This window comes from Sciurus carolinensis, chromosome 5 (assembly GCF_902686445.1).
Source record: "Sciurus carolinensis chromosome 5, mSciCar1.2, whole genome shotgun sequence".
In the NCBI taxonomy this organism is placed as follows: Eukaryota; Metazoa; Chordata; class Mammalia; order Rodentia; family Sciuridae; genus Sciurus; species Sciurus carolinensis.
Window position 1 is genome coordinate 129,967,088 of NC_062217.1, and position 21,708 is coordinate 129,988,795.

Below are 21,708 nucleotides of genomic sequence, written 5' to 3' on the forward strand. Positions count from 1 at the left end.
TTTGGGAACTACTGACGGGTCCGTGGAAGTAGCAGTGTCTGTCAGGAGCTGCTGTCTCCCACGCTGCCCCCAAGTGCCCATTCTACAGCTCAGGAAACAGTCACAGAGAAGGCGAGTGACTTGCTCAAGCCTTGCAGGAAGTCAGGGTGGGAGGGAGCTGGGAATGGGGCCAGGACTCAGCCCAGCAGCAGGCTGCTTGCAAGTTTGGGAGGGCCACAGCCCGGACTGGGGCAGAAGGGCCAGCTCTGGAGTGGCAGGACTGGGGGAGGTGGAGGTGGTGACTTGGCAGCAGGGTGCTGGGAGAGGGCTGGCCTGGCACTCCTGGCCCCATGCCAAGCCTGGGACTCCTTGTCATCTGGAAGCCATCGCTGCCAATGATGATCATGGAGCAGACCTGGCTGCTGGGGGCCGCGGCCCTGTCTGCTCGGGACAGCGAAGGAACGCAGCCTGCAGGCACCTCCTGCCTCCACCTCTGCCAGAGATGTTTGCCTTGGCACTGGCACACACAGCTCCCAGTAGGCCCAGCTGTCGGGAAAAATCAGCCCTGGAGTGACAGGCATGGGGGCTGCTGGCCAGGTCGGGTGCCCAGGGGCCTGGACCAAAGCCAGGAAACCCAGGCTCAGCTCCCTGCTCTGCCTGCAAGACCCTGGCTCTTGACTGAGCTCCTCGGGCCTCAGTGTCCCTGCAGGAAGCTCAGGGGCTGCCCTGGCTGGGCTGGAGGCTTTCCACATACTGGCACGTGTCTGATCAGCCTGGGCCCAACTTGCCCCAGGGGTCCTGTCTGTCCTCTGCAGGCCAGTGGGGACTACAGGACCAGCAGTGGAATGGGGAAGACCCTGGGGTGACTGTCACATACACCATTATCTCACTTGCCAGGTGGCCCTCCATTCGTAACCTCAAAAAATATATATTGGGTACCACCAAGTGCAGGGCCCGAGAGTAAGGTGGTCAGTGAGACGGACATAACCCGTCCCCGTGAACTTACAGGGAGCCGGAAAGAACAAAAACAAGTATCTCTTGCAAACAAGCCAAGTAGTTCTGAGAGCGAGGGAAGAACAGGGCACTAGGGCTGAAGCTTACGGGTCCTTCTTTGGAGGGGAAAAGCCACATTGCAGGGTCTGTCCAGGGCGATCTGGGCCATTCCCAGTCTCTGAAGTTTTGCCACTTCAGCCACTTAAAGGTGAGAATTTCTTACCTCCTCCCTGCCCGGGACACACCCACCAGCACCCTCTGTGACCGGGGACGAGTCCCTTCATGACCCGGGCTCGGTTTCTCTGCCCGTCCCCGAGGTGACGGGGTAGGCCAGGGAAGCAAGCCCTTCCCGTCAGGTGCCCACTCCGATGGCCAGTATGGGAGCACTGTGTGGCTGGCACAGGCGGAACGACTGGGGGTCGGCGCTGCAGGCATATACATGGCTTGTGTTGGCATTCCTGGTTCAGCAATCCTAAAGATCCTTCTGGAACAAATATCCCACCACTGGTCAAGGCCCAGGCTGGAGAGGGTGTGAGTCCTGGCAGGGGCCTGGCCATCGTGCCCTCCTCCTCTGGCCCCGTGACAAGGCTGGCTCTCGCCCTGCTTACACGTGGGTGCGAGGCCTTCTGAGCCTGACCCTGGCAGCAGAACGGCTTCACGACTCTTCCTCCAGGAAGCCTTCCTCCCAGCCTCCGCATGCCTCGCCTGCCCTGGCCGGCCCTTGCAGGCCTCTGCACTCTGTGCGCCTGGGTAGGACGCACTGGGATGCCCGGGAGGCTGGTGTGTCCGCGGCTCCTCCCCAGGCCCCCGGGCACAGAGACCACGCAGGGCCTCTGCTTCCCTGCTCCAGCATGGGTGTGGCACAGGGCAGGGAACCTGCGGGGGCAGAGTGGCCATTCTGACATTACTTAGCCCGAGACAAGGAGCTAAAGGAGAGAGCCAGAAAGAGTTGGGGCGGCTCGCGGAAGGGGGGCAGGCAGCGGCCAGGCGACTTCCTGGACAAGCATGCCGGCCGATGTTCCCGGTCCTCAGTGTGGCTATTGTCCCTGATGGTCCAGAGAGAGGGCTCAATAGGCCCTCTGTCCCTCCCTAAGCAGGCTGGCCTGGCTCGGTGGCGTCCCACTCAGGCAGCTGGGAGGCGAGGGCCGACACTTCCTGTCCCCACTGCAAGTGTTCAGAGTGGCAGGAGGAGGGGGGAACTCTCAAGACAAGCACCCATCTGTGTTCCCCAGAGAAGAGCTGCCCAGCTGGGGGAGGAGGCGGGAGAAAGGAGGGTCAGCGGTGGTGGGGACTTTTCCAACCCTGTGCCTCAGCCCTTCCCAACCAACCTGGGCTCTCTCTGAGCTGGAGCTGCCAGGCCATGCACATCCTGGCCATACCTCAGGGCCTTTGCACTGGCTGTTCCTGCCCAGAAATACCCTTTACCCCGATCACCATACCATTTGCTCCTTCTATTTGTCTCTTCTAGTTGTCCCATCTTCAGGGAAGCCATTCCTGGCTGCCCTACTTGAACTTGACCTGCAGCATGGCATATCCATTTGTGTGTTTCTTTACTGTCTGTCACCCCACAAAAATACTAGCTGCATTCTTTCCTCAGGGCAGAGCTAGGTGCGTAGTAGGTGCTCAATAAATACATGATGAGTGAACAGATCAAAGTAGCACACATGAGCACTGGTTTACGTGCTGAGGGACATGATCAGAAGAACAGAGTCCTGTGTTTGGGGAGCTGGGGAGGCCAGAGGGGGTGCAGGAGGAGCCAGGTGAAGTCACAGTGGAGAGGGCTCCATGTGGCCAGAGCAGCTGCTGTAAGGGTTGCATGTCAGAATACCTTGGGGTGGCAGCGGGGGACAGGGAGGCCCCTGGAACTGCATCGCACGCAGGGTTGGATTTTAGCTCAGCAACAATGGTGTGGCTACTGTCCCTGATTGTCATCTGAGCCTGTGCAAGGTACCCTGGGGTAGGGTCCACATCAAAGCTGCAGGGGCCCACACACCAGCACAGTGTTATATTGACACTCTCTCATGCCCACGTGTGCATGACACACTCACACACTGCCCTGCAGGTGGGCACGGAGGCTCCGGACAGGAGAAGCCATGCAAGAGACAGCCAGCCCACAGGAAGAAGGGCCCGAGGCAGGCCCAGGGCTTTCCCCACCGTTCCCAGCTGCCCACCGGGCCCTGGAACATTTCTTTTGAGCCAAGTAAGAGGAATGGATGGAAGCGGTGCCGAGTCCACAGTGGAAGAAAACCCAGGAGGGAGAGAGCAAAACTGGAGCCCAGAGGGCAGGCCAGCCCAGGCCCTGCTGTGGTCACCCGGCACAAATGGGGCACCTACAGAGTGGGAGACCATCAGGGTCTGGCTGTGCTTCCCACTGGCCCTGCGCTCAGCAGACAGGGTGGCTGAGGCTGGGGAGGTGAGAGGCCTCCAGCACCAGAGCCCGTAGGTGGCAGGAGTAGCTCAGGTCTAGACCGAGTCTGGCTCCAGGGGAGAGTCTGAAGCAAACGTGGGGAGGGAGAGAGGAAGGGCCAGGCCACTTCCAGACCCCCGACAGCTCCAGGAGCTGCCGTGCTCTGCAGGGACCCTGCCACAGGCCTGAGAAGGCCTCGACCCCACGGCCTGCCAGGCCGGGCCACAGGGGAGGGCTCTTCAGTCTCCACCATCCACCTCTTAGGAGCATGTGTTCTTTCCCTGGCTGGCACCAGGACAGAGACCTGGCAAAAGTCCCTAGCAAAGCCAGTGTCCCAGACCCTGGAGCTCACCCCAGGTGCTCCTTATTGGGCCCTGACAGTCTCCAGCCTCCGTCTCACTCCCACTGGCTCAGAAGACTGGAATCCCAGGAGTGGAAAGAGCCACTGGGGATTCTCAGCACATGGCAAGCCTAGAGCCACATGGGGAAAGCCCACAAGGGGCACTGAGCCTATGCCCAGAGCTGAGCCTGGCCAGGCACGCAGGTGCACACGCAGGGATGACAGCTAAGGCGCTCCCCGCTCACCAATCTTCAGATGACCAGCCAGGTTCATCACCATCACCACCACCATCACCACCACCATCACCATCACCAGCGGAAAGAGGAGCACGTGGCCAAGCACAGAGCAACCGACTCCAGGAACCCAAGGGAGGTGCGAGGTGGAGCTTCCAGCTAACCTCCAGATCCAGGCTGGGCTGCGAGGTGTGCCAGGGTGACCCCTGGGAACGCACACAGGTGTGCAGGCGAGGGGTGTCCAGACCCACACACACTCTCACCCTGTGCGCATGTCTGCATGCAGCCCCCTGCTCTGGGCCCATTGTCACCAGCCAAGGCAGGCTGGGACGAGGCTCAGGGCTCGTCAGTTATAGGCAGCTCTTGATTTCCAAAATGACAAAAAAGACAACCAGAAAATTGAGGAACATGCTGAAGGACAAAATGCAATCACTCCATCTCTTCTGAAAAAAGTCCTCTGTCTCCCTGGTGTGTGCTGCTGGGACCCCACTGGGAGCTGACCATTGTCCACCTCGTGGCCCTGCATCCTCCCATCCAACCACGGGCCAAGGGGAAAGAGCTCTGGCTGTGTATCTCTGGAGACCTGGGTTCAAATCCTGTTTCTGCCATTTATTGACAGCGAGCGCTTGGGAACTTTGTGAATCTCTCTGAACCTTAGTTTCCCAACACTCAAGTGGGGAAAGCAATAGCTATCAGGTGGACAGTGGAGAATTTCTACACTTATGAGTGCAAAGCACTTAGTACACATTTGGAAATTTGGTAAAAGTGGCCATTATCACCACCATCTTCATCATCGCCACCACCACCATCACTACCACCACCATCACCTTTACAACTATCACCATCATCACCATCACCATGACCACCACTACCACCATCACTACCACCATCATCGCCATCATCACAACCATCACCATCATCACCACCACCATAACCACCAATACCACCATCACTACCACCATCATCGCCATCATCACAACCATCACCATCACTACTACCACCATTATCATTACCATCATCACCATCACTACCACCACCATCATCACCACCATCTCCACCACCACCACCATCACCACCATCACCATCACCATTACCATCATTACCATCACTACCACAATCATCGCCATCATCACCACCACCACCACCATCACCACCATCACCATCACCATTACCATCATCACCATCACTACCACCATCATCGCCATCATCACAACCATCACCACCATCACCACCACCATAACCACCAATACCACCATCATCACTATCACCACCACCACCACCATCGCCATCATTGCCATCATCACCACCACCACCACCATCACCACCATCACCATCACCATTACCATCATCACCATCACTACCACCATCATCGCCATCATCACAACCATCACCACCATCACCACCACCATAACCACCAATACCACCATCATCACTATCACCACCACCACCACCATTGCCATCATTGCCATCATCACCACCAACCACCACAACCACCATCACCATCACTACCACCGTCTTCATCATCATCACAACCATCACCATCACTACCACCACCACCATCAAAACCATCACCATCACCATCATCACCACCACCACCATTACCATCACCTTCACCACCATCACCATCATTACCATCACCACCATCAACACCATCAACACCAACCACCATCATCACCATCACCACCACCACCTGCATCACCATCGCCATCATCACCAGCAATGTCTTCCTACTTGCCTAAAATCTCAGCTATCCAAGGCCTTTTGAGCCTTCCTGTGCTAGCCCGCTAGCCTTTTGAAAACCCAGGGGAGTGTGAAATGCCTAATTGCACCTATGATGAGCATAAGTGAGCTCACTCAGTCTCGCAAATGCGAGCCCCTCTTCAAGAGAGGCTCTGTGCTGAGAATGGCCAGCTGGCAGTGGACATGGCAGCCACTGTTCCCTCCTAGAGTGCCAGAGTTGCCTGTGTGGGACCTCATTATATCCTCACACTGACTCTGTGAGTTATAATCCACCAGCCCCCAGCAAGGAAAAGCCCAGCAAGGTGCAGGGACTTTCTCCAGGTCACACAGTGAGTAAGGGGCAGCCCACACCTGACTCTTCCCAGCCCCTGTCTCCTGACCTCCAGGCCAGACGTGTGTTGCACACCTGTGCACCAGTCCTGGGGGAGTGGAATGAGGACTGTGTGGCCGGTTGGCAGGAAATGGCCCAGGAGGCCACATGGGACTGCAAGATCCCCTCCTGGGCCTGGTGAAATCGCCAGGCTACAGGCTGTACGTGAGTAATCCTGAGTCATGGGGCTGGTTTCTGTCACCTCAGGGGGACCTGAAGGTCATCTCAGTCCTACAGAAGGCCGACAGTTCTGTACAAATGATCTGGCCTGGGAAGGACTGCATGCAAAGGGTCATACCATGATAGCCAGGTATTGGGGTCCTGGGTTTGGGCACCAGCTCTATCAAGCAAGTCACCTCCTCCGGGACCTCAGTTTTCCCATCCAGAGTCAGGGTGTGTGTGTGTGTGTGTGTGTGCAGGGAGGTCTCAAGATGGAAAAGCCTCTAATGTCTAAGCTCGACCTGCCACTCTGGGGATTGACAGTTGTGCTAAGATGGAACTGATGCAAAAAGCAATTGAGAGATGATGCTGCACATCTATCCTACTGTCCTTCCTGCTGCATGTTCAAATGTGCCCCTCTCACTTACTCTGCCTTTCATTCCTCCATTGCCAGTGATGGAGGAAGAGCCAAAGCCATGGGGTCTCTGCTCCCCGCCCCACGTCTTCCCCCAAGAGAGGCCCTGCAGGCCAGGAGGGAGGGGGCTCGTGTCTAAGCTTACACAATCACCACCTTGTCTCAGGGAGACAAAGGCCAGGCCCGGGGCCCTGGCTGCCTACTGCCCAGATGGAATGATACATCGCAGAGTTTAGAATTTCACAAAATGTTAGTGCCACAATCACTTAGATTCTTGGAATCTCTAGAATTTAGGCTAATTATGTGTTAGGATCACAGACGGGGAGAATCTTCATTTCAAAGAACAATAACAACAGCACATTGGACACCCAGAAACACACGGAGGGTTCAGAACCACACCATCTTGATGTGTATTGACGACAGAACGCAGACTCAAAACCACATGATTCAGAACCACTGTGTGTCAGAGTCACCCGGAGTGGACAGCCCGGCTTCCCAGAGCGATAAAACTTAGTGATCACACAGTCTAAGAATCTGGGATGAACATGGTGACAGAAGTGGGACCCCCTGGGATGATCACTTCTGAGTCTTGCTGCCAGGAGGATATCATGGTTTTTGTTTGCCTATAGAGCCCTGATCACCCCTTGCCTGAGCTCCACCCCATTTCAGATCTGGGCATGTGCTTTTGCCCAGCTGCATGTCAGAATCACCCAAAAAGCTGAAAAAATGCCCATGGTCAGGCCTCCCCCAGATCTACTGAATCAAAATTTCCAGCAGTCCCCAAAATAAACAAACCAAACACCCCAGGATATACTGATGTGAGGCCCCAGCTGAGAATCACTGATCTAGTCCCACCTCTCCGCCGTATTACAGATGCGGAAACAGACTGCAAGTAACTGGCCCGAGGACCACAGTGACATTCCCCAGTCCCTACATCAAGATCACCCCCTAGGCCTCTTGCTTCCTTCACCTGTACCTCTTTGGCTCCAGGGGTTCTATCCTCAAATCACTGCCTCTGTCTCAGAGGACCCCTGCTCCAAGGGTGTTCCTAGGGGTCTTAGGTACCAAGCAGGCCAGATCAGAGTAGGCCACAGAGAGTCAAGAGGCTCCCTCCCCCACCCACATGCTCAAAGCCCACCAGGAGGCCTGGGGTAAAGAGGAGCCCAGGTACGGGCAGTCAGAAACCAGGGTCCTGGCCATCCACCACCAGCTTACTGTGTGGCCACGGACAAGTCACTAGAGTTGACACCCCTAGGTCAGCAAGGTCTCAAGGTGCAAGGTTGGACAGAGGCCTGCTGGGAACCCCTTCTGGCTCTGCCTCCCAACCTCTCTCAACAAGGCCAATATTCAAGGGGGTGGAGCCCTCAGGATCTTTTACTGCTTTGTTCCTGGTCAATTAGGAAGTTGCTCCTTGTGTCTAACCTGAAACATTCCAGCTGCAGTTTCTCTGAGCCCTGCTGCATGAAGACGGAGACTATGTGGGCACAAACGACCTTGGCTTGCTCAGAGGCAGCCCTGCCCTCCTGCCCCCAAGTCCCAACCCTGCAGCCTCATTGACTCTGGTGGGGGCCACACTCCCAAGTAAATGGAGGAGGCTTCATTAGGGACTAGATTGACAGAGGCTGTCCAGGCCTCTGGACATTTCAATTGCACTCTGACGCAATCCTGGTTCTTAAACAGTTTCCAAAACAGGGGTCCTGCTGGGCCAGGGTGTATTCTCCAGTGAGATGGGAATTTCCAGCCAGGATACCCTATTAGGCTTCAGAGAGAAGGCCCGGTGAGGTTGCAAATTAGTGCAGCCACTATGGAAAGCAGTATGGAGATTCCTCAGAAAGCTTGGAATGGAACCACCATTTGACCCAGCTATCCCACTCCTTGGCCTATACCCAAAGGACTTAAAATCAGCATACTACAGAGATACAGCCACATCAATGTTCATAGCTGCTCAATTCACAATAGCCAGATTGTGGAACCAACCTAGATGTCCTTCAGTTGATGAATGGATAAAGAAATTGTGGCATATATATACAATGGAATATTACTCAGCCATAAAGAATAATAAAATTATGGCATTTGCAGGCAAATGGATGAAATTGGAGAATATCATGCTAAGTGAGATAAGCCAATCTCAAAAAACCAAAGGACGAATGATCTCGCTGATAAGCGGATGACGACACATAATGGGGGGTGGGAGGGGTTAGTGTTAGGGTTAGGGTTAGGGTTAGGTTAGGGTTAGGGAGGGGGGCAAGAATGGAGGAAGGAAGGACTATATAGAGGGAAAAGAAGGGTGGGAGGGGTGGGGGGGAAGGGAAAAAATAACAGAATGAATCAAACAACATTACCCTATGTAAATGTATGCCTTTACTCCATGTACAAACAGAGAATCAACATGTATCCCATTTGTTTACAATAAAAAAATATGTAAAAAAAAAAAAAAAAGAAAGAAGGCCCACAAGGTGTCCCCCGGAAACGGGGAAGTAGGAGCCAGGGTGCTGCTAAACTTGAATGCAGCCCCGAGTGACCCAGGAGCTCGTGAAAGCCTTGCTCCCGCAGCCTGGGGGCGGGGTGCCCAGGGCTCTGCATCTCCGAAGAGGATAGACTCTGAGACAAGACTTTGGATGTCCATGAGTAAAAGTCTTTTCTTCTGAGGATCCCTTCCTTCACTCAGCTTTGCCTAGGACTCACACTCCAGCTGTAAGCTCAAGGGATCCACACAGCAGGGCTGGGGGCATATTCCTGGGTACACTATACAGAGGGAAAACTGAGGCGGAGCTAGGGGCTGGAGGTAGGAGGGGCTTATTCAAGGCCACCTGGCTCTCCTCCTACCTCTAAACTCCCTCCTGGCTGGCTGGACCCCAGCACCTTGGCAATGAGCAGCCTGATTCCTAACTCCCTGCCTGCCTCCAGCTGGCCGAGGCCTCCAGCAGGGACTGTGCTAGCAACTGCTCTGGCCACCTGAGCTGTGGGGAGGGAACCAGGACTAGGCCAGGCCACAGCCAGGCTCCCGAGGGCCTTGGGTGGCTGGGGAGGGAGGACACCGGGGAGGTGGTCCAGCTGGGCTCTGGAGGGTTAGGAGGGAGACATTAAAGAAGGGTACTGGGGCACCCCAGGCAGGTGGCAGAGCAGAGCGAGGGCTTAGAGGCTGGGAGGAGCCCCAGTGCCGCACCTCGCAGGTGCCTGTGCTTAGCGCTGCTGGGCAGGAGGACAGGAAAGGAAGGGGAGTGCCCTATGGCGGCTGATCCCAGGCTGCTTCTCATGCCCTCGCGCTGACCCTCACACCAGGCCCACCAGCCTCAGTTTACAAATGGGGTGGATAAGACTTGGGAGGCCCAGTGGCCTCAGGTGTGATGCTACCAGCGAAGCCACCGCAGCAAGTGCTTGCGGATACCAAGTGTCACGTCAGCATTCTGCAGAGGTCAGTCCCTGGCTGACGACAGATCAGGAGAAACCAGAGAAAGCTTCCGGCAAGAGGCACGGTTTGGAAATGGTCAGTGTCCCCACTGGTCTGTATGTTGGCAGTTTGGTCCTGGGGGTGGTGGTATTGGGGGTGGAGCCTCAGGTCATTGAGGTGTGCCCCCGAAAGGCATCAAAGGAGTTCTCCGGGACCCCTTGCTGGCTCTGAGAGGGTGGTTATAAAAGGCTACAGGCCTGGCTTCTCTCCCGGCCCTTGCCAGAGCACGCACTGTACCACCTGCACGTCCACCTTCCAGGCTCTCTGCCCAATAATCTCTGTATAGAGTCAGCAGAGTCAGGTGCTGCATTAGAGCAGCAGAAAGCTGACCGACGCAGAGGCAGTCTCTGGACCAGGGTCCCACGCCCTCGGCCTTACAGGTACTTTAAGACCAGGGATGGATCCCACCGCCCAGACTCTGCTCACGTCCCTGTCCCTCCAGGCCTCGGGCAGAGGATGGAGAAGGCGAGACCCTGACACGTTGCAAGTCCCGGGGGCTCTTCGCCATCTGTGATCCTTTTGAAAGCAGAACTGGCAGCTGAGGATGTGAAACTGGCCCTCCTAGGCTCTTTCCTGCCCTCGAGACAGCAGGAAGGACGGCCTGTGTAGCCCACGCCCTGAGCTCCACCTCTGCGTCCCCTCCCCCACCCGGCAGCTGCTCCCTCTTTCTGCGCCAGGCAGGGTGGACACTTGGTGAGCCCACCCTCGGCCTGGCCCAGAGGGGCATGACAGCCACAGGCAACACCTTCCAGTCATGCCCCATCTGCCTCCTCCTGAGACACCCATCCCGGGCAGAGCAGAGCTTCCAATCCGTGTCCCGGCAGCAAACCTGGGTGACCCGAATTCACCAGAGTCTTCCCCAGTCCCTCCCAAGCCCCCTGACAAAGAACGGCCTCATCACAGGGCCTCCCTGCCCACCCATCCCAGAGTGGCAAGCCCCCTTCTCCAGGAAGGAGGGTATGAGGGAGCCTGGAGGCCCCTCTGTGGACCCCCAAGCCCTGAAGTGCTCTCTGTCCTTGGGAACCTCCCAAACCTGTAAAAATGACGGTACCTGACGGAGTACACGGGAGGGACCAGGTACTCCTCTGAGCGCGTCACCTGCCGTCACCTGCCATGACTCATTAGCCCCAAGCCTCCCAGGAGGCAGGATTTTTGCCTTTGTTTTATTCAGGGGGACACGGAGGCCCAGGGAGACTGGGCTGCTTTCCCTGAAGGTACACAGCAAGTAAGAGGTGCTGGGGATCGTGCAGGCCGCGTGGCCTCAGGAGCAGAGGACCTCCGTGGGGGTGGGGCAGGGCCCACAAACCTCCACCTCAGCACCTCCGCCCAAGCCACCACCTGCCACGCAGCAGTCACCCTGCAGCCCCCAGCAACGCCCATCCCCACTGACATTCTCCAAGTGCTTAAGGCATTCCAGGTCCTGTGCCAAGTGCCTGCACACCACAGCCAGGCCCCTGGGCCAGCCAGGATCCCCAGCAGCACTACCTGCGGAGTGACGGAGTGACGGAGCGACTGAGTGACGGAGTGCCGCTATGCTATGTGCCGGCCCTTCCTCCTCCCTCCTCCCCGTCCTCTGTATGTTTTACAGCGTGTAGAGAGCAGCTGTAACACTCTCTCTGCTAATTCCATTGTCTAACGGTAAAAGGGCCTTTGTCTGTGGTTTTCTTTCTTCCTCTACTTCCCTCCATTTCCTCCTTCCTTCCGCTCTTCCTTCCTTCCCACCTCTCTCCCTCTATAGAATTTTTATAACTTGCAGTCCTCCCAGGCTCTGTGAAAATACCCAGTTTCCCCACAGCTTCATTGATGGGTCTTGTCTGTTTTCTGTTACTATAATGAAATACCTGAGGCTGGGAACTTCTGAAGAAAAGAGATTTACTTAGTGCACAGTTTTGGAGGCCCAAAGTCCAAACAGTCTGGCCCAGGTTCTGGTGAAGGCCTTATGGTGGGGATACCAGGGTGGGAGCTCAGAGGGAGAGACCACAGGGCAGCGACAGGAACCAGAGTGAGGGGAGGGGCCGGGCTTGCTCTCTTATAAAAACCTTTTCCCAGGAGAGTGACCTTAAGCCCCTCCAAGGGCGGTGCCCCAGTGACCTAACCACTGCCCACCAGGCCCCACCTCTTAAATGTCCACCACTCTCACCTCACGACACTGGAGACCAAGCTTCCAGCACATGAACCTGGGGGACACACTCAAACCAGGTCCAAGCCATAGCAGGTCTGAGCTAACCCAGGGCGTTAGACTTCTTTAGCCTGAGAACCTGTCCTCACTTGGACCTCACTAAGGGACTGATGATGTGTGAGGCATGCTGCAGCCCTGGGCCCAAGTTCTGCAGGGGAAGCTCACATATCCTCAGTCCCTCTCTGCCTGCCCCTGGCCACAGCCCCTCTGAACCCAGAGACTACCTAGAGATGCCCTGAGAGGGTTGGGTCCAGGCAAGGGTCAGATGTTGGTTAGCCAGCCCTGCTTGCCGTCCCTGGACACCTCAAGGCTTCAGGGGCCAGCCTGCCTGGGAGGAGGCCTGGCCAGCTTCCTCTCTGCCCCTCCCCCTGCAGGACCCTGCCACCATTTACACCCCTCACACCCCGCCTGGAAGGTTTCAGCTGCTCTGGGATCCAATTCTCTCCCTGCTCTATTTTTCTTTTTCTTTTGCAATCTCCAAGAAACCCGAGCTGCCAGATGGGTGGGGGTGATGATTGCGTTCTCTCTGACATCTGGATTTCATTAGCAGCCCTGGGCAGGCTGACTCAGGAATGGCAGCTCCCCTGGGCTTGGCCTTTCCCCATGCCTCTCACGGTGCCCGTCTCTTAGCTGGACACAGGAGACACAGGTGACAGCCCCCCGCCAGACCTCCCTCAAAAGAGTAACCACTATTCCCCCAAAACACCTTGGGCCTGATGGAAGCTGAGGGTTTGGGGGATTTCCGCTCCCAGTTTAGTATCTGAAGGGTGGCCGCCAGGCTGGAGGTGGCTGGGAAGAGCAGAGGGAGGACTTAGGGAAAGGACACTGGATTACATCCCCCAACCCACCCCAGGCTCCGTTCCCACACAGGTGCTGAGAGCTTCATCAGCTCCGAAATGGAGATGAGGAAAGGTGGCCCAGAAATGTTAAATGATTTGCTCAAGGTTGCACAGAAGAGCAATATGCCGAGCTGGAATCTAAACTCTGATCTTTGGTCTATGAATCTGAGGCTGTTTCCTTGGAGTGCAACAAGATACCCCCCTCACCAGCATCAGGGTCCTTACTAGGTGACATATGGACTCTGAGTTTTAGAGGAAAGGTAGCATTTTGAGTTTTCATGTCCTATTGACAGAGAGGTCCGCCATATAGAGTCGTCTGATAGAAAGCAGCCCTTCAGGACTGCAGCATGAGTGTGTATCCCTAGGTACTTGTGTCTTTGTGGGTCCCTTCCTCCATGTAACATAGCTCCTGACTGTGTAAGTATAAAGACAAACATCCAAGTTGGAGTCATAATTCTATATTCATTATTGTTACAGTCACTTTCTCTTCTGGCTTTAAATACAAATGGAAACATTTCTGTGGAACCCTGAAAGTGTCCTGGACTTGGGCACTGTTTCTCTAAAGAAACCACCCTGGTAGGGCCTATCCAGCAACATTTTCACAGTCTCCATTAGATTTGATATTTCCTGTTTTCTTCTTGATTTGCAAGAAGAAAATCGGTCCAACTTCAACAACAGAGCACAAACTCAAGAATAGGGACCTTTCCTCTTCTGCTTATTGTGATATTTCCAAATGCCACTCCTCCAACCTCTGTGCACCCTGCCTTGGACCAGGTCTGACCATCTCCTACCCCTGCTCACGGGCTGGTTTCTACCCAGCTTTCTCCCTTCCAGCCCAGTCTCTGACGGCCACCATCATGATCTTTCAAAATCCGAATCCAAGCCTGTCACCTAAAACCTTGGATGGCTTCTCCCTGCCCTCCAGGTTCAGTCCAAGCTTGTGCAGCCTGGCATGCAGGCCCTTCGCCACCTGCTCCAACCACACCTCCTACTCCCCCCGCCAGAGTGCCAGTCATGGCCAAGGGCTGGCGCTGCCCAGAAAGCATATTCCAGTTATTTACAGCCTGGCCTGGAAGGCTGCCCCACCCCAGGTCCCGCCTCCTCCTCTCAGAGGCCTCCCGGGAAGCCTAGGCAGAGCTGGTCTCTCAGCAAACCTCACTAGGAGCCCCGGTCACCCAGAACGGCCAACACTGCTCTGCGTGTCTCCCTGAGGATGAGGTCGGGCCTCCTCCGGCAAAGGTTCAGCACCCAGCAGATGCCCAAATGCCCAGGAGGGCTGCACTTGAATCCCACTGCACATTCACACCACACAGGCAAGTGCATTTGGGTCAGAGCAGGACATTGCAACTCGGGTCCTTATGGTCCTGCCCCATCCGTGTGCAGAAGCCAAGGCAAGACACCCAGGAGACCCTGCAGGCAGCCAGCAGATGCCAATCGTGCCTCCCTGCTGTTAATGCATTTCTGCTGCCACCAGAGCCACAGTGTCAACCCATCCCTGACCTCTATGACTCTATGAGGGCAGAAGTCACCCTGGTGCTGGGCCATTATTGAGCATGCAGACTGGATCAGAACGGGGTAGGTATGGCTTCTGTGGACATAGTCCTCAACCCTCTTTGTTTCCAGCAGTTCATTTTTCAAGAACCCCAACTTTCTGGGAATAACAGTGGAGATGGATGTCTGGATGCAAAGGATGGCAGCGGGATGTAATTGAAAATATTTGGGCTTTGAGACTGGCAGGACCAAGTTCTAGTCTCAGCCTTGAGATTCACCTGCCGCGTGACCTTGGGCAAGTCGTGTCTCTGGGCCTCAGATTTATCAATGGCAATTGGGGATCACTCTACCTGAGAGGCTTATTGAGGGAACTAAATGAGCTAATGCATATAACATGTTAAATTCAGTGATGAACTTGTTCAGAGGCTTGTAGTGTTGTTCAAATACTATTACCTCTAGCAAGTGGCTGGCACATTGTGTGGGGAGCACAGAGCTTGTTTTTTGCAAGAATCAAGAGGTAGGCAGTCTTGGCTCCTGAGACTCCTTGGGTCAGTGCTGACATTAACTAGAGATGGACACGGGTCCAGGTGCAGCCTAAACCCATGAGGACAGAATTTCCTTCAGCAACATTTAGAATTGGTCTCCAGCACCTTCTACCTCTGCTTTAGGGGCTCCCTTTCTTCCTAAAGTACCCAGTCCCCATCACACTGGCCCTAGGAATGTGAGACACACTATTCATCAAATGACACCTTTATCCTATTCTTAAGGTTGGAAAAGAATCGATTCACAGGACACCAGCCCCGGCTCCTGGGCTCCACTACCAGGGACACTGCCGCCAGTGCGTAGGCCTCACCTCTGCAGCCTCCCTCAGACCCTTAGGCTCATGGGCAGACTCAGTACTGACCAGGGGAAGGTGCATTTCACCCCAGTTAGACAACTGAGGATCCTAAGAATAATTGAGTCATTTAAAATCATTCCACAGAAGAGAAGATCTGATGGAGCAGAAAGAAAATTTAAGGAAATAATGGCTGAAATTTCCCCAAATCTGATTTTAAAAAAAGAAAAAAAAAAAACAACTTTAATCAACACATCCAAGCAGCTTGACAGGCTCTAAGTAGGGTAAACACAGAGATGCCCACAAAGACTCAGCACAGTGAGATGACTGAAAGTCCAAATAGAGACTAGAGCTAGAGAGCAGAGCTATGTAGGAGTGATATGTCAATATGTCACTCTGGTAAGTTAAGATGTATAAGATAAGCCCTATAGTGACCAAGAAGGAAATAACTAAAATAATCATGAAAAAAAATTAAAGAAATTAAAATGTTATACTAGAAAATTAGTGACAAAGAAAGCAATAAGGGAGAAATGGAGGAACAAAAACATGAGTGATTTAGGAAATGAAAAGTAAAATGGCAGCTATAAATCCAACTTCATCAATAATAGCATTAAATATGAACAGATTAAAGAGTCCAATCAAACGGCAGGGACCTTCAGATTATGAAATGGAGCCCCTTTAACACTGGAAGCTCTGAATTGTTTTAGCTCCTGAACTTCCTCATGCTGAGAATGGAAATGGAAAACTACCCCCTGCCCCAGGTGGGCATCAAGGAAACTGAACTGGTCCAGTAAGATCTCTGACTCTATGCCTAGCTAAGTCTATATATGTGGATCTCCTGCGCTTTGTTTCTACAAATAATAACCACCTCAGCAAAACCAAGAGAAACAATCTGTTTCTCTCAGGTCGATCAAACTGCATTAAATTCATTTTTCATTTTTGCATCCTTTGCTTATTTTTTATGTGGTGAAGGACATGACCGGAGGAGCCGAATCCAGTCAGCTGGAAGGCAGACAGTTTCCCTGGCTTGGTTGCCAGTAACAACGGAATAACAAAAAGCAATTGCTATATGATGTCCCCAAGAGACACACTTTAGATTCAAACGCATGTATAAATTAGAAGTAAAAGGATGGGAAAAGCCTTTGAAAACTGGAAATATTGCTATCAGACAAAGTAAACTTTAACACAAAAAATGTTACTGGTGATTAAAAAAGAATATTTTAGAATGATAAAGGATCAATCAGGAGACAAAACAATCAAACATATGTGCACCTAAGAACAAAGCACCAAAAATACATGAAGCAAAATATGGCAGTATTGAAGAAAAACAGATACTTCAGAAATAATAGTTGGAGACTTCAATATTCCCACTTAAAAGAATGGATAGAATGGGCCAGAATATGAACAAGGCAGAAGGAAACATACACAGCACTCTAAGCCACCTAGTCTCCACAGACATCCTCAGAACACTCCACCCAATAACAACAGAGTGCATTTGTCCCAAGTGCACACAGAACAGCCTCCAAGACAGCCCACATGCTAAGCTCTGAAGCAAACCACAATCAGTTTAGAAGGGATGAATAATACAAAGTATGCTCTCTGACCACAATGGAATAAAGTTAGAAATCATTAAAAGATATTTGGAAAATTCACAAATATGTGGGTAGTAAACAACACACTCCTCAATAACCAGTGGGTCAAAGAGGAAATCACATGAAAAATAAGAAAATACCCTGCGCTAAATGAAAATAGAGACACAACATACTAAAACTTATGGGATGCAGTTTCATGGGAAACTCCTAGCCGTAAACATCTAAATTGAAAAGGGAAGGGTGCAATGTTGGTAACCTAATCTTCCATCTCAAGAAACAAGAAGAAGAACAAACTAAATCTAAAGCAAGCTCATGGGAGGAAATTATAAAGGTCAGAGTGGAGAATCAAAAGTAAGGACTTGAAGAGATATTTATACACATTCACAGCACCACTATTCACAAATGCCAAAAGGTGGAAGCATTCCAGTTGATGAATGGATAGTGGGCAAACAAATGTGGTATATCCATCCAATGAAATATTATTCAGCCTTAAAAATGAAGGAAATTTGGACACATGCTAAGACATGAATAAACCACGAGGACATTGCGTTAAGTGAAATAAACCCTGAGGACAAATACGGTATGATTCCACTTCTATGAGGTAACTAGAGAAGTCAAACTCATAGAGACACAAAGCAGAATGGTGGTTGCCAAGGGTGGGAAGGGGAGAGGGGGTTGTTTCATGGGCTCAGAGTTTCAGTTTTACAAGATAAAAAGAGTTCTGTGGACGACAGTGGTGATGTTTGCACAACAATGTGAAAGTATTTAATGCCACAGAACTGTGCACTTGAAAATGATTAGGATGGTACATTATAGGTTATGTGTATTTTACCATAATTCAAAAAAAAAAAAAAAAAAGATTAGGGTGGAAAGCAATGAAACAGAGAACAGAAAAACAACAGAGAAAATCAACTAAATCAAAAGTTGGTTCTTAGAAAAGTTCAACAAACTTGGCAAACCTTTAGTTAGATTAGTCCAAGAAAGGAAAAGAGAGAAAACTCAAATTACGAGAATTAGAAATGAAAGCGGGGGACATTATTATTGACCTTACAGAAATAAAAAGGATTATAAGAGAACGCCAGGAATAATCGTAAGTCAATAAATGAGATAAATTAGATGAAACAGACAACAGCCTAGAAATACACGAGCTATAGCAACTGAATCAAGAAGGAATACACAAGCAGAATAGATCCAGAACGAGAGATGGAATTAGTCATCAAAAAATTTCCCCACAAAGGAAAGCCTAAGCTCAGATGGCTTCAGAGGTGCATTCTACCAGATCTCTAAAGGAGAATGAATTATCACTCTCATCTCTTCCAGAGACTAGAACACACACTCTCCAAACCACAGAAACTGGTGCACGTGGCAAGGACGAGCCTGGAAAAATGTCATGCTCGGTGAAGGCCAGTCACCAAATGCACATGTGATTATACCACTCCATTTCTCTTGAGGGAGAGAAAGGAGGTGAGCAGTTGCTGAGGATGGACAATCATGAGATGATTCCTAAGAGTATGGAGTTCTTTTTCTGAGTTGACAAACATATTCTGTAACTAACGGTCATGGTTTACACAATTCTGAATACACTAAAAATCACTGAACTATGCAACAGCTCCAATGGGTAAATTACATGGTGAATGGATTCTGTCTCATTAAGGCTGTTACCAAAAAAAGAACATTCTAGAATCTTTTTCATATTATTTATGTCAAACTCATATAATCACTCATTTGAAACACAGGCTTCCTTCCATGGCTTTATAACAACCTTGTCAACCCCATCTTTCCTTCAGAAGCACTTGCGCTGAGCACCTACCTGCTGGGTAACGTGTCCTGGGCTGTCCCTGGAGGTCAGACAGCAGGGTAGCAGGGATGAATCTAGCCCAACGCCAGCCCTACAGCTTGTGGTCTGGTGAAGAGTGGACACAGTCCACTTAAATTCAGCCTTGTCAAAATAGCCAGTACTTTGCAAGGTGGGTGCACTCTTCAAGGTGAACCAAAGGAGAAATAAATTAAGCTAGCCAGCATTTATTGAGTGCTTCCTGTGTACCAGGCACTGTGCTAGGTATTTCTTTGCATCCTCAAGCACTTGTGTGGCTTAGCGTTCTTACTAGTCCCATTGGACAGGGGATGAAAGAAGGACTGTGAACCTCTGTCCTCCCACCCCTCATGAAGTGGGCAGGGGATCCTCAGGCCTTCAGGGTTCCAGGCAGACTCAGGTTTGGGAATCAGGGGCCAGGAAAAGGTCTCAGCCAGCTCAAGGAAGAGACTGAGGCTTCCTAGACCATAGGAGACAGCTTGGAGTGGCATGGGTGCTCAGGGAGGAAGAGCATAGAGGCCTCAAGAGCAGAGTTCTCATACCCATCTTTCCCGGTCCTCAGCACTGCATCTCTAGAGACTCAGTTGGTTCGGCTGTGAAATGGGGCCACTACTCCTACTTCTGACATTGAATTAAGAGATAATGATCCATTTATAGGAAGAAGCAGTGTTAGCACTGGGCTGGGAAGGGAGGGACCCTTTGCCCCAGCTTTTAGAAGACACTGGCCTGCCCCGGTCAAAATTCCAGCTCCTCCACTGACCAGTTCAAAGATCCAGGTACGCAAGTCCTTACCTGCCCCTTTGCCCCCATCTACCCAGAGAACCCTGGTGGGGGGTCAATCCCTGCAGGCGCTCCTCACGCCAAGGGCCTCTTGCTTACTGCATCTATTGAGAAGGAGATGGTGCAGCGGGGGTGCCAGTTTCCCAGGAAGGCCACTGTGGGCAGCTCCCTCTGAGCAGGGTCCAGGTGCAGGGAGCCTGGGCATCTCACCCAAATGCAGGTCTGAGTGGGTCTGGGTGTTTAGCAAGCACCCAGGAAACACTGGTGCGGTGGTACCTGGGCTGCATTCTGAGTAGCAAGGACCCAGAGCCTGGTATGGCTGTTCCTGAGGAGAGCTTTGGGTATGTGACAAACCACAAGCACATCTCAGCCTCGGGTGGCTCTGGACCCAGTCCCATGGGGCCACATGTGCACTCCCCAAATCTTGAGGGTAACACTATGTGGACCTTCAGAGTCTCCAGGACTCCATTTCCATTACATACAGCAAATCAAACTAGCACCGCATCATAAAAAACTGGAAAAAATGAAAAAAAACAAAACAAAACAAACAGGTGAAAAAATCACCGGTAATCTCACACCATATTTAAAGACAGCTGCTGACTGCTTCCCCCAGGATCCCAAAGCCACATCTATGGCAGAGTCAGGGGATGTGCCCCAGGGGCCCCCCTTCATCATGGTGAAGTACTGCTCCCCAACACCTTCCATCTCCTGGCCCCCACGCACCCCAAGAGAAATGCCCAACCCGTTGGTGCCTGAGCCTTCCCAGACCTGTCTGGGGAGTGGGGAGAGGGGCAGGACCCCCTTTCCTCATCTTTACAGGCTGAGGAAGCAGAGGTGGGGTCCAAGGGAGGGGGCGCACATCTGGCTTCCTGGCCTGGAGCCCACATTCCTTCCTAGTGAGTGTGAGCAGATGGGGCCTCCAGAGAGCAATGAGGAGGCTGCTGGCCCCGTCCTGCCCCACCGTAATGGGACCCACCCTGCAGGAGCTGGTGGAGACGAAAAGGTCCAGAACCTCATTTGGGGGCCCAGTTTGTGTTCAGGATCCCCCACTCATTTCCGCCCACTAGTATAGGCCCAGGCTGGGCCTCTGTTCCATCCACACCAGCAGCAAGAGCAGAAGGGACAAACAGCGGCAGCCAGAGGGCCGTGGGAATGCTCTCTGGGAGGAGGGCTCCTGGGGAGGCCACTGTGCCTGCCCACGGGCCAGCGCTGTCCCGGCTCAGCGAGGGAGCCGGCGAGCCCTCTCCAGGTCAGGGCTGCCTTACCTGGGGGCAGTCCTTGATGTAGTGTCCTTTGTTGAAGCACAGGTGGCACAAGTAGTTGGGCGGGGGCCGCTTGCTGGGCTTGCGGGCCTCGGCGGTGAGGGTCAGGTCCGAGAAGTGCTCAGTGAGGGAGCTGAGGCCATCGGCGATGTTGCTGAGGGAGCCATAGGGTGAGCCGCTCTTGTACACGCTGCTGCTCAGCGCCTGCAGGGGACAGAGGCACAGGGTGGCGGTGGCAGCCAGGGGAGGGAATTTCCATGGCCCAGCACACACACACACACACACACACACACACACACACACACACACACAGGAGCGCATGCTCAGCCCTCAGCTGCCCAAGGGCTCTGAGTCCTGAGTCCAGATCCCAAATCTACTGTGTGTCCAAGGTGAGCCAGTGACCCCATTGGGCAACAGTGGCTCTGTCTACAAAATGGGCACAATGACAGCACTCTCCTAGGGCTTCTACAAACCTTACACGAGGTCAGAAATGTTTTACCTCATGCCAGTCACTTAGGAACCTCTCAGTACATGGTGACGAACACAATGACTGTTATTATTATTATTACGATTCATTCTCCTTCACACACTGACACAAGGTAAGAAGGTAGGGTAGAAAGCAACCTGTCAGATCTGGGGTTCTGCCACTCGCTGGCAGAGAAGCTGTGGTCAAGGCCCTGCTGACTCAGTGTCCCCGTCGTGTAAGGAAGAGCCATGGCAGCTAGCAGTGTGTTTTCCATTTTACAGGAGTTTGGGGTCCGGGCCTCCAGCTGACCTCCTGTGGCGTGAAGCCTACAGTCTGCGCCTGGGAGCTCAGCAGGCCCAGGCCA

The 21,708-nt window shown here is 52.8% G+C and overlaps 1 protein-coding gene across 1 annotated transcript in view; it reads right to left on the bottom strand.

Annotated features, from left to right (window-relative positions):
* Zcchc24 (zinc finger CCHC-type containing 24) overlaps positions 1 to 21,708 on the bottom strand; it is a 52,757-nt gene that overhangs the window by 19,996 nt on the left and 11,053 nt on the right. Inside the window, exon 2 of the mRNA XM_047553396.1 lies at positions 20,882 to 21,082. Within this exon, the coding sequence (XP_047409352.1) occupies positions 20,882 to 21,082 (201 nt within the window). The remainder of the gene's footprint in view (positions 1 to 20,881; positions 21,083 to 21,708) is intronic.